The sequence below is a fragment of the Lonchura striata genome, chromosome 1A, assembly GCF_050655825.1.
Source record: "Lonchura striata isolate lonStrDom1 chromosome 1A, ASM5065582v1, whole genome shotgun sequence".
NCBI lineage: Eukaryota > Metazoa > Chordata > Aves > Passeriformes > Estrildidae > Lonchura > Lonchura striata.
This window is the reverse complement of record NC_140741.1, coordinates 67,908,501-67,922,149: the sequence shown is the minus strand read 5'-3', so window position 1 is coordinate 67,922,149 and position 13,649 is coordinate 67,908,501. Positions and strand designations below refer to the sequence as shown.

The 13,649-nt window shown below is 39.6% G+C and overlaps 1 protein-coding gene across 3 annotated transcripts in view; it reads left to right on the top strand.

Moving 5' to 3' along the window:
• SEMA3A (semaphorin 3A) overlaps positions 1-13,649 on the top strand; it is a 276,486-nt gene that overhangs the window by 99,437 nt on the left and 163,400 nt on the right. Inside the window, exons 1-2 of one of the 3 annotated variants that reach the window (XM_031506947.3) lie at positions 12,524-12,855; positions 13,368-13,565. In XM_031506947.3, coding sequence (XP_031362807.2) covers positions 12,798-12,855; positions 13,368-13,565 — 256 coding nt within the window. In that variant the 5' untranslated portion in view covers positions 12,524-12,797. Of the gene's footprint in view, positions 1-12,523; positions 12,856-13,199; positions 13,237-13,367; positions 13,566-13,649 lie in introns of those variants that run through there. The other 2 variants (XM_085568254.1, XM_085568255.1) reach the window with 2 other exon arrangements.

Below are 13,649 nucleotides of genomic sequence, written 5' to 3'. Positions count from 1 at the left end.
CAGGCTGTGTTCCCATAATCAGATGTTGCATAACAACTCACAGTCACACAGCACTGTACCTCAGCCCTACAGCCTAAGTCTCAAAACATGCAGCCTGCTGAGTAGCCGTAAGATGTTCCATATGGCAGAAAAATCCCCTATATATAACTATCCATGTACTAAACTACCTGTTCTGCTCCCCAGGTTGTTTCCATACACCTGGAGCTCTTCCTAGGCAGGTAACCTTAGTCCCATTAAAGCCTGATGTCCAAAGGAGGTTGCTACCCCCCACTTAGGGTGAAAAAATACTCCTGATGACCTTGAATGTAATTCCATGCCCTAAATCTTTCCGTGTCTTGCTTTAACCTGAATTTAGCTTTGAATAGGCCTTTGGTGCTCTAGCTTGCATGAATAATAAAATCATAAAATGGTTTGAGTTGGGAGGGACCTAAAAGATCATCTAGTTTCAACCCACCTGCTGTGGGCAGGGACCCTTTCCACCAGATTGCTCAAACCACTATCCACCCTTACCTTGAGGGATCTGAAAACTTCTGTGAGCAACAGGTTCCAGTCCCTGACCACTGTCATAATAAACAATTTCTTTCTAATATCCAACGTAAATCTACTCTCTTTCAGTTTGATGCCATTCCCCCTTGTCCTAGCACTACACACCTTTGGGAAAGTCCCTCTCCAGTTCCCTTGTAGCCCCTTCAGGTACCAGAAGGCTGCACTAATGTCTCCCTGGAGCCTGAACAATCCAAATCCCAGCCTTTCCACATAGGAGAAATGCTCCATCACCTTAGTCATCTTTATGGCCTTCCTCTGTACCTGCTCCAACAAGTCTGTGTCCTTCTTGTGCTGACCACCCCAAAGCTGGATGCAGAACTCCAGCTGGGTTCCCACACAATGAAACCTATGAATGTAAAGGAAAGGTTTTCACAGAAGGTACCAAAAGTGCATAGAGAAATATGTTCCTTGTAATGCCAGATACTGAAAAGAAGACCCTTCCTTATTTGTCTGCCTGCATATAGAGACACCATAGGACAGAATTTTAAATATCTTAATTCCCCAAATTTAAACCCACAATTAATGCTTTCCAAGGGATTTCCAGACATGGTAGCTAACTGTATTTGGCTCCAAATGTAACATTCTATGAAAAACAGTTTTTAGGACACCCATTACTGCAAATTCAGGATCTTTTAATTTGGTTCAGATGGAGGCACTCAGAATTAATACATACTTTTGAAGATGATGGTAGATATTGCACAAGAGCAGATGTGTCAAGGGGGCCTATGTAATACATTTCTCAGCTGCCAGCAAGAGGATGCTAATGATGTGATTGTCAGCAACTACATTGTTTTAATGTAGCTTCTCAGGGATTTTTACCTGTAACATGGTAGGTACAACCACCATAATGCTAAGCAAGAAAAATGCTTGAAATAACCATAATAGTAAAAATAAGAGTATCACTTTACATATCTAATCCAAATGTTAGAAAAAAATAAGATTTTTTCCTAGATCATACACACATAAAGGATCTAGAATGTTTTATAACATAAATCAGCACAAGATAAAATTGAGGTCAAATGTGTGAGGAAGAAATAGCGTGCACAGAAACTTGCTAACTTTTTTCTAGTTTCCAGACTTGAAAATGGCAGAGAACATGTGGCAATTACAGAACCACTTTTATTGCTTTAAAGCAACACAGATTAATTGGTTTGATATAAACATAGGAGCATATCTCAACTATGAGCAAAGCAGTGTACTCAGTCATGTTACTTTTAATGGAAATAGTCTTGAAAATAGATTGTGTAAGAAACATTTGTCATAATGGCTGGTCTAGAGAATCATGCAAACACAACTAGATAAATAAGGTAATGTGTCCTGCCACTTGTAACTTAATCCTCCAGTGTATTTCACTAGAAGGATCTTAATTTTCATCTGAATGTCTCTGCCTTAACGAGAATGAGACTCGAGTTTGGCTGGGGCCCAGATCAATTTCATGCAAAAACAACAGTAACCATCTCAAACTTTGCCTTTCCAGTAATTGAACTATATAATATGTTAAAAAAAAAGAGGAACTACACAAACAAGAGAACAACTTAATCTCTCTCCTAAAATATACTTTGAAAACCTTTTTCCAGGAATCCTGAAAACACAATCAGTGAAGAAATACAGCTTTTGAAGCAGTGGCTGTTTCAGATTCAAAATGTTGGAAGAGATTAGTGAAATAGCTTTTGCATTTTTCATGCTGATTCCATTGGAGATGTGCTGAAAGCCATAAAGATATGCCTCTTTCTCCAACTCATTTATTTCATATATACAATAATTTGCGGTCAATAAATCTAGGATGGATTTGCATGGTGAGGCATTGGTGTGGCAAACAGAATGGATAATAACTTTATCCATAATATGGTTGTGGTATTTTTATAATCAGTTTTGTAATGTGATATTACTGGAGAGTATCATCAACCAGTATTCAATATGAAACAAAGTTTTCCGAAGCAACACATGCTATGTACTAATTCATGTCACCAGAGATCCATCTTCTGCTCTGTGAGACTCATCTTGTGTGCACATGGCTTTCATGGAGATGATAGCACAGAGAAATTTGCTTTAACAGTTCTATAGCTGGGCACTCCAGATGGATCATTTTACAATAGCAGGACATCTTACCTGAAAACTCCTTCACAGGCCAGAGTTTTCTTGATTTTGCAATATAAAATTTGTGGAAGGGTGGAAACTTCTGAGATCTTTAATGATAAATAACAAGTTTAAAATAGAAACTATTAAAAACCTATAAGTTTACTTCTTTCATGTGTTCATTTGTATGTTTAGTGTCTTACAAAAAGCAGAATATTTAAATTAAGGAAGTAATTTCCTTAGAAATATCTGTTATAGATGAAAACATTGAAATCCAGTCCTTTAAAAAAAACAGAGTTTAATATTTGTTAAAAATAACTTACAGTTCAAATCTTGGCAGAATGGTCTACTTGCACATGAAAATGAAACTTTGCGATTCTAGAAATCTTGGTCCTGCATCTAGCTGATTTAGTCAGTAGGCTTAAGTTTTAAGTTTAAGTTGTTTTAAGTTTTTAAGCAGTTTTAAGGCTGCTTAAGTTTAAGCAGTCTTTAATATTCAAGTACTATCAGCTATCAAGAAGGTAAGGTTTAGTTTACACACTGTCTGATAACCTGCTTCCCTAGATACCTATTTTTCCCAGAGGTCCTTCCTTGATGTTTGAAGTGCACTAGAAAAGAAAACTTGGCTCTCCCTGATTCTGGATTGTGCTGTCTGTCCTACTCTTTACAAAATTTCAACACACATAGGCACAGATCCAGCAAACCATGTGCATAATTTGAAACCCATGAATAACTCCAGTTAAAGCTGCCAAAGATGGTAGGATGAACAGAGAAACCACTGAATTTCAGAGCAAAAATACAGGATGAAACTGTATCCTCAAACGTAAGACTGAAAACTTTAGAAGGGTACTCACTCAGCACTTGTCAAGAAGGATGTTGCTTTTCAAGTTATTCACATAAATCACTATGGTATCTGAAATTCATTGAACAATTCATGAGAAATATATTTGCATTTGATTTTCCTTTCCTTAAGCTTCTGTTTGTCGCAAATTTTAACTCCTGTGGGAGACTGGACTGAACTGTATATGCAATGTTTTCTTCTTCAACAGAATCATTAGACTTTTATCACCAAGCATTGGGCAGAACGTGGAAATATTTTTAAAGGTCAAATCATAAAACTGTGAAGTCTGGAGGAATTTATCTCTAGGGAGTTATACCAAGTGTACCACTCCCTTGTATGAAAACTTAATTGATGTCACTTGGTTGAAATTATTATCTCTTGAGACAAAATTTGATATGACGTTATGTAAGATATCAGAGTAAAAGGCATTTTTTGGATCAGATTTTAAGCCCAGCTTGTAGAATCACAATCAGTCATTGTAAAAATGATTATTATATCACAACCAAGAGGATTATGATGTCAGGTGGGGAAAAGTGCAGAAAGAGATAAATTCTTAGGAAACAACAGTGATTCTGTTATAAAACACTGTCTTCAGAAAAAATGACCAGAAGAAAAGAAGTACAGGGAAATTGACTGCACAGAAGAGTGCTTCTTTCCAAATAAGATATTTCATAAGTTTTCCATAAGGTGACAGCTGCTTTTTCAAGCACCATATTCTTCTCTCCATTACATCAGTGTGAATCCAGAGGAATTGTATTTTAATTGTTTTGCTAGGGACTGACATCAGTGTAACTGACAGTAAAATTTGGCTTTAATACATTTTCTCAGAAATAGAATCCATTTATTCACTTCAAAATGGAGAAGGGAGAATTACCACACATCATGTGATGTCATGTATCATTCAACACTTTGGAAGAAAAATGGGAGGCAAAATTCATTTGAAGTGCGGAGTACTATTTTTCTCCTGTTATCCTTCCAAATTTATTGTGAAAGCCCCTGTTCTGAAGCACAGAATAGACCTTTTGGGCACGAATCAGCTCTCCTAACAGTCAGGTCTGCCACTACAATAAAACCTTTAAGGACACTAATTCTATGCTTAGGCACACTGTTCCTTGTTAGCTCCATCACAGAAGTAGTTTCGAGGCTCTTGATCAGCAGCTAAAAGGGTGTGTTTAGAACAAAATTGTCATCGGTAAACATAAGTCTGACATGGAACATTGCTGCAAATGGGTAAACACTGAGTTTTTGCATGCATTGCGTGTTGCAATTTCAACCTTCCTGGAGTGGCAGTGTTTTCTTTAACTTTATCCTGTGGTGGAGGGGGAGAGGAGCAGAGTGAGGTTTCAGTCACTAAAAGCAAATGACAAGTAGCTTCAGAACCTGAGAACTCACATACCAACATGCTGCCTTCATTTGTATTCAAAAGATGCCTCAGTTTTTTCCCCCTCACTGCCTAGTCTGTGCTGATCAGTACAAACAATGGAATTTTTGTCTTTATGAACATATTTTTGTTCTGTTTGTCTCTACTTGAAGGTAGAGACAAATATTAAAAAAAAGAAAGAAAATATAGAAGAAAAGCAATCTTCATAGATACATTTATAATTTAAAGAATTGATTGGTAAAACTTTAAGAAAAAAAATACCAAAAAGGAAAACCTGAGAGATTAATCTCTGAGATATTGTAAAGTGCAGGGGAATTTAAAATGGCTAATTATGCTAATTATCATCTACTACCAATATGGCACATGTAATGTCTTTACGTGTATATATATATAGATACATATATTATATATATACACATAGTGTACATATATACATAGTGTGTCTATATGAGTCCAGCCTTTTTCCAATGACTCTTTTAGTATAATATAATATAACACATTTTTTAATTAAACTACTTTGCATGAACAGAGAAGCTGGCTTATTAATATATAATTTTTTTCCTTCCTATTCTGATCACAAGTCACTAAGGTGTTGCTAAGTAGCTAATTCTGGTCCAAAATTAAGAATTTCCACTGTTGTGGGAAATATTTACTGTCAGTGCCAGCATCTTTGTCTTTTTTTCTCCTCAGTTAAAGGAAATTACAGACAGGGCAGGCTCTGAGAGAGCAAGAAGAAGTTACACAGTGTCAGCAGAGCTCCATTACATACAATCTCCAACAAGGTGTCAGGCTGGTTTGGTGCTGCACTCCACCCTACAAGTGGCCATATGTTCTCTTTCCTTTGCCACATTTACACCTCTACCAATACTGTTAGTCTCCACTCACAGGGTGAGATGCTCCAGAGAGTTCTGAGCAGCTTCATATCCTGCCTGGAAAGAAAAGAGGGACGGGGGACTGCAACTGTTCAGACTTGGGTTTGACTACACTTTCTCCAAGACTAAGTACTGGTGTAAAAATCCTCATTGTAGATTCAGGGATGTTTGTTTTGCTACCTGATGCTCTTTGTACTGATTCTCTCTGTGTGAACATACAATCATCACAGTACCAAAGTACTTGAAGTATTTCTAGAATTCCTGAGAAACAGAAACCAAGCTGCTTTTTCAGTTATTCTCCTAGAAAATTGCTCTAATGGTATATGTATGTGCATGTGTCCAACCTACGTTTGGATTTCCACAAACAAGATTTATGTGACTGACTGGTTCAGCTCCATCCCATCTTTGTTTTGGATTTCAACACTTCAGGAGAGAGGAGCCTTTCTTTCCAATGTCTATATTTACCTGACTAAAATATCACGGAATCTGATGTCAGAAAAGCAAATAGAAAAATAATGTAGTGTAAAGATTTTCTGAAACAGTTACAAATGCAATCTAGAGGAGGTATAAAGTTCCCCTCCCCTGCTGAAATCCCTAATCACTGGGGATTCAGAGAGGGAAAGAGAGAGTTAGTTAATGCTTTCTTAGAGCTTGTTTTTCTTTGAATTCCCCTCTCTCCTCTTCTAGCACACATTTGCACATATTGCTGACTCTAAAAGTAATCCCAGAGGTCAAATTATTGAAAACTCAACCAAGTTTTCCTAAGCTATCACAGTTTACACAGTTTACTTACCATTCCCAGTTTCCACAGGCTATCTGAGCAGTGATTAAATACCTATCAGTTTTAGAATCAGAAGCCATAAACTGACTCTTTAGCCCCTATGTTTGTGTGATATTGTTTGATCTTCCAAAGACAATTTGCACCCACAGGATCTATTCAAGAGAATCTGACTTGCAATTTGTCTATGAAAAGAAGCATCCTCATGAAAATGTTTTACAGTCTAGCAAATCAAATAGGGATTATATATGAAGATGACAGTTGGTGGTTACGTTTTTATTGGGTTTGAATCTTTGTCATATACTAATGAACCAGCCAGCACAAGAAGAAAAAAAAAAAATAGAAGAAATGTTCAGAAAAGAATGATGATCTTAGCAGATGCTGCACATGCTTGCAGTTTGTGGTTTGCTGCAATTCACCTGGACTATTTAAAAACCTGTGATGAATGGGTGGCACAAAAGATAGCGTTGTGTCTTTCAAGCCTTTGACAGTTGCAACTAAATGTAACTAAGCAAAATTACATAGGGCCAAAAGGTTGGCCATGATGGATCCCAGATACAATTAGAACTGGGGATTTTCTGTATACGGAGTGATAAGGAGGGACTTTTAGGGTTTACAGGAATGACTTGCATCCTATGACAAATGAAGAGGTAAGGATGTGGCTGTTGGTATAGTGCGCGAGAAACGCGGGATCAATTTCTCGTCACGTTAACGTCTCAGTGTGCGGCCTTGAGGAAATCCCTCAGGATCAGACCTTGAAAGGCATACAGGGGCCTAAAGATGCAAATCAGAACAGAAGATGACTTTCAAAGACAAGCAGTAAATCCTGACCTTATTTATGCCTTATTTTCCTGATCATAGTAGTTTGTTGGGTTTTGTGCAGGAAAATATGTTATGTATTGTCAGTTGTTACAGTTTGGAAAAAAGTGGGTGATAAAAGCCAAAATTGGCTTTTGTAACTGAATGTTTAACCCATTTGTGTGTACTGCAACTTGCAAGTTGTCTCTACAGCAAGTAGTGGAGAAAAGGACATAACTGGTTTATAATCTATCTTTTCAGAGATCCACTAACCATTAAATCTGTTGGGATAGATGAGCAAGTGATTCTGCAGCTGGTCATTTGGGAGGAGACCTTCCGGTTTGATTAGACTTCCCCCAACAAGCTGCTGTTTCTTTTGTTTTCCCTTTCCCTTTTCCCTTCCCCTTGATTTTTCTTGAATTGGCTTTTTTTCTGAAGAATTAGAACATCAAATATTTATCTGAATTTCCCTCATCTCCTGTAAAAAAAAACATATGTCCAGTATTTCCTCAGCGAAGGCTCAACAGCCAATGAACATAAGCAATTAGAGAGACAGAAGTCTGTGCTTGGAAGTTAAAAGACTTGGAAGTTTTGTTCAATTTGCATGCGTACCCTGCAGTTAATCCATTGAAAACAGAAGCTACTGACCCATACCAGGAATTGGGGAAAATAAACTTTTTGTAACTCTTATTAAAGTCACATGCCTGGCACTGAGCTGTTAAGGTGGGTTTCTTACCATGGCTCTGGACATCACAGGTGCTGTACATCTGTGTTTGAGATAAACATCAGGCAGCAGAGGCCAAGGGAATAGAAAAGATTTGTTTAGGTTTGAAGAGCAATCTGAAAACGTTGCTGTTCAGACAGGCATATAACCTGTCTACAGAACAGGATGCAAAGAAAATTTTTGAAGAATTTAATGAGGTGTTTAATAGACCTGAATGCATTGTGAATAAAACACATCATACTGATACAGATCCCATTATGCTGCCAAAAGTACTAGCATCACATAGAGTACAGTCTCATTAGTCCTGAGAAATGAAGGAAAAGTTGATTGTGACAAGATGGTAAGATGCAGTGTTATTGAGAGAACACAGACACTGACTGGTGTGGTTAGCAACCCAATCATATTCAATATTAAGAAATGTTACAGATTTATGTAGATTGAAGAGATTTGAATAAAGCTACCAAATGCAACATAGCCCAAGGGAAAGCTGGAAAAAGACATGTCTAGACTTCCAAAAGTAAGAATATTTCCAGATCTAAATGCAAGCCTGTGATTTTGGCAACTCCAGTTTCACAAAATTTTAAACTCTACACCTGAACATCTCTTTTTGCTGATGCATTTTTAAATAACTTTGCTCTGTGATTGCTTCAGAACTCAAAAAGTGCCATTCAACAGAATTTTAAATCTCCTACAAAACAGGTGGAAACCGATACTTATAATCACTCGAGCTAATGCGATAATCATCAACACTAAAAATAATAGCTGATATCCAGTTCAGCAGGCCTGATTATCAGAAGCATTTTTCTTCAATGTATAGGCCTTCTATAGTTTTCCACCTTTTTTGTTTTGTTTTTGTTTTGTTTTGTTTTTGTTTGGTTTTTTGTTTTGCCTTTTTTGTTTGTTTGGTTTGGTTTGGTTTTTTGTTTTGTTTTGTTTTGTTTGTTTGTTTGTGGGGTTTTTTTTTGTTTTTTTGTTCCACGAGAGAAAGAGAACAACTGTGTCAGTGATAAGCCTCATGTCAAATAGATTCCAGATCTAGATTCCTGTCTTACATAGGCAAAGGACTTGAACTTCAGAAGTGGAACTTCATGACATGTTTCCTTCAGGAGAGTGGCCAACATCCGAAGTTCCTCTGCACTGTTGTTTTTTCACAGCACCACTTGATGATTTTTTTTACTCCATTAGCAGGTGCATGCACTGAAACTGTGTGAAAAACAACCCCTTTCATATGCCCAAAAGGATTATTTCTAGACATTCTTGTTCACCATGCATCTAGAAGTCTGTAGCATCCCACATGAGAGAGTGGCAGTGTGGACATAAGGGTAAAATGTGGTAGATGATGCCTGGATATTCTTACAGGAGATTTTGCTTTTGAAGTCATTAGGTTGTGACACTGCATTCTGGGTCTGTCACACATCAAATGAAAAATGCACTTACTTAAGATAGTTTTCTAGACTAAGCCTCCTTTTGGACCGATAATGATTCAGTTATTTGAGAGCACTTTCAGAGAATCATTATATTTACAGCTGGAGAATTTCAGAGGGACCCTTTGCAGAACTGTAAATATTCTGCTTATCAAGCAATTCACCTGCTATAGACAAAAATAGCAGGGAGTTTATCTGAGTTAAGATTTCACATTTCCTGCATGACTGTGCTCACTAAGGAGGTTTTTAGCAATCAGATGCAGAATGAAAAGGTTTGGGGTTTTTTCTCTGATTTTAGACAGAAATTGCACACTTGACCCAAGAAATCTTTATCTCAAAGATTAGTGCATTAGTATCAAGTGTCAGAACTGGATTCTGGTAATTTCTGCGTAGTTTTGAGAAGGACCTGATCACATCCACATAAACAAGTAATGACTCATCCAAAACACAGGAAACTATCCTCAAAACAGAAGTACATTTCTAAAACAAACTAATGACTTGCTTAGAGCAGTTAAGCTTTCAAGAGCTTCTAAGCATAAAATTCGCAGCAAGCAGCAAGGTTTGAAGTAATCATGAGTCAAGTAGCACTATTTCTGAGTAATGAGAAGCACCAAACGATGCCAAATTGTAAGTGATTGTTAGAGTAATTCTGCATGGATGGTCAACAGTGAAAGCCCAGAACCATCCAAGTATAACTTTTTGTGAGCTCTATCAATGTGAAGTTGCTGCACATATTGGAAGGTGGCATAAAAAACCTCCAAATTATAATGCAACACAGCATGAGAGCAGAAATGTTAAACAGAGCTCACAAGGGCCTATCTGGTGTTTGAAACATAAAACACTATATAGAATGTCTTATAAATACCATTACAGAAAATAAAATCTGCAACAAATATGGGAAAAAATGTAGAAGAACTGTTATTCCTTTAGAACTTGCTTCCCAATAATAGAAAAATTCATTAAGCTAATAACAGTGGTCTTCATTTCTTCAGAGGCAAAGGGTATTATATGAAGAAATGAGAAAGTTTGGATTTTGCTTTTTTGCCTCTCTCTAAATTCAGCAGCTTTTAAAAGACCAAAGAAAAAAGGTGAATAGATTGTTATTTGAGAGTGAGTTGTTGCCCACCCTAAATTCCCAGAGTTGATGTTTCTGGCACTGGCTGTACGAGCGTTGGCCAAGTCATTCCTTCCAAGCAGAGCCCAGCTTCGCCTTGGCAGAAGCACCATAAGGCAATGGGTGCCTGTGGGATATAAAGCCTCTTCAAGCACCACTGAAGTGCTGCCATTGCCCCTCTCCTTATAAGGGGTGCAGCGTATGCTCTCCTGACTATCTGATTAGCACTACTTAGAGCTAAGTAGCAGAAGGATCAGGCTTTACCCTTCTCTATGTCTTTGGACTGTCATATCCCACTGAGGAAGGCAAAAAGTGAGTGGTCTCTCACATGAAGGATGTAAAAACTCTCTGTCATCTCTCCTTAAATAATGCTGTATTATATTTCTCAGATGTAATCTTGCATAAACTAGTGTTCATTATATCTAATCCATACGTTTTCTGAGGAAAATATATATTGACTGGGGACGTGGTTTGTTTATTTGATTGATGTAAAATAGTCTGGAGTGTTACGCTTTCATTCAACATGAGAAAGATAGGTTTTTAGCTTGGTGTTATCTTCTTATAAGAAAAAAAAGAACTATCTGTGCCTTCTTTATGCAACTAGAAGTAAATTGAGTGTAACAACATCATGGTAAAATGATGTGCTCTATAAAGTCCTGAATATGGTGCATCTTTTGTGTTTTGTTTCTAATTGTTTTCTCAATACAAAAGGATAATTCATTAGGCCAATTCTCCAAATAATCTCAAAGTGACATGAATTCCTTTGCAGTGTGAATGTCTGTAGCAAGTAATCCATGGAAAACAGACAGGCGTCTCTTGTCATTTTGGAGCTCTAATCCACTGCCTGGAGCATGAAAATGCTCAGGATAACAAGTGTGGGAATGACCAAAATCAACATTATTTTTTATTTTCTTTTCTTAACAATGCTGCTGATCAATAGAGTTGCTGAATCTGGCAGATACAATGCCACAGGATTAATGAATTAAGCTCAGGAAGCAGAAGAATTTGTTAAAAAGGAGAGGGAAAAAGCCCCTTCTTTTCCACTGGTGTGTGAATATCAAGCAAAGAAAGCAGCAATGACAGAATTTTACCATAGTACCAAGCCTTGTTCTGCACAAGTCTTTACATTTTAATTAGAACTATACTGACACCCGCTTTTTCAACTATGAACTTCACTTCTAAATTGAAAACTATTTCCTAAGTGATTGCTTAGCAGCTAGGTCTGAACACAGAAGAGAGATGCTGTGTTTGTGTAATTCAGTGTGTAGTGTGGTCACCATCAGTGGAACTAGATAACTGCTTTTTAAACCACAATAAATAGGGGTAAAAGGAAGGAAGAGGCTCCCACTATGTCACCATAAAGCACTCCCATGCTCTGGAAAACCGAAGAATGAAATACACAGGGGTCATCACACTTTGGTGATGACAATGTCTTAGAAAAGTCAATTGCCAGTGTTTCTGTCAATACTGCATTAGGAATGTAACACAGGGAAAATATCTGTGTAAGACATTATATTCCAAAATACACATTACATTGATATTCAGCACAGCATGGAGATTTTAATAAACCACCACTGACTAGAAGGGGTTTGTTCAGATATGTGGGAGGGGAGGACTTGAGTTTGTTTATGTGTTTGAATTTACACCACCTTAAAGACCTCTGGGGATTTTGTGTGTCCTTTTGTCTAAACAAACAAACAAAAAATCTTTATCTAGTTTAATTGCACAAAACTATATTACAAAAATCACACAGTCCTAGAAATTGGAAGGTTTGGAACATTTTCAACTTATAAGAACACTTCAGAGAATACTCCTGTGTAATTTATGAGCCCCTATAGACCTGTCCATGTCTTGAACTGATTGTTGAAGTGGGCTTTACTAGGAATTTCTTTTCTTGAATTGGAGTAGTGCTGGAGGTGGGGAGGAGGGAGGTTAGAGGAACCTTCCCTAACAAGGCTTTAAAAGCTTCACTGTAAAGTTATGCTGATGGGAGACTTTGTTACTTGTTTTTAACTGGGAACAATCCGAAGAAGATTACGGCTACGGGCAGGAGCTGTTATTTAAGTGGGTGGCAACGTCGTGGGCTGTGTTGTGCTGTTGTTGTTTTTAAAGTGGGACGTGCATCTTTTGATAAGAACTGTAAAACGGCTTAAAAAGACCCAAAACCCCCGAACAACCAACCAAACCAACCCCACTTATAACCCAAACCAAGCAAAACCAAACCGAACAACCCGGACAATGACATGAAACAGCTGGTGGAATGTCTAGCTCCGCGCCTTCCCCGAGCGCGGCGGAGCGGAGGTTTCTCTCATCTCTGCCGCGATGTGTTTCCTTTTTTTTTTCTTTTTTTTTTTCCCTTTTTTCGTAGCTCCTTGCATGTGCGGTGACAGCCGGGGAAGGGGGGTGGGTGCGGCGGGGGGGTCGCGCTGCCGGCGCTCCCATTGTCAGGCGCTCCGGGAGCGCGGGCAGCGCCGCCGTGCCCCGCGGCCGGCGCAGCGCGGGGCCGCCCCCGCCGCCGGGACCCGCCCGCCGCGCGGGGAGCGGAGCGAGCGGGGCCCGCCCCGGCCCGGCCCGGCCCGGCCCGGCCCCTGCCCCCGGCCCGCGCCGCCGCCGCCGCCCGCACCATGCCGCCCCCCCGCCGCACGCCGCCCGGGGGCTGCCTCCCTTTCCGGCCCGCGGCGTGTGCGTGAGAGGGGCTCCGAGCTGCCCCGGCGGCGGCGGCGGCGAGCGGGGGGCCGGGGCGGCAGCGGCGGCGGGGCGCGGCGGGCGCGGAGCGGAGCCCACCCCCATCACCTGTTACCTCCGCTCCCCAGGTTGCCTGAAGTTCCCCGGCGGCGCCCGGCAGGACGGGGAGCGCCACGGCTGCGGCTGGCGGGGACCCTACGGTGGCTGCTGCAGCATGGGCTGGCTCAGGGGGATTGCCTTGCTTTCCTTGGGAGTATTACTAGCGGGAAGAGTCAACTGCCAGCATGTGAAGAATAATGTGCCGAGGCTCAAATTATCGTATAAAGGTAAGTCTGTTGTTCCCTCTTATTCTCGCTTTTCCTCCGAACCTCTGTTCTCCTTGCCCCGTCGCTCCCTCCCTTCTCACCTTC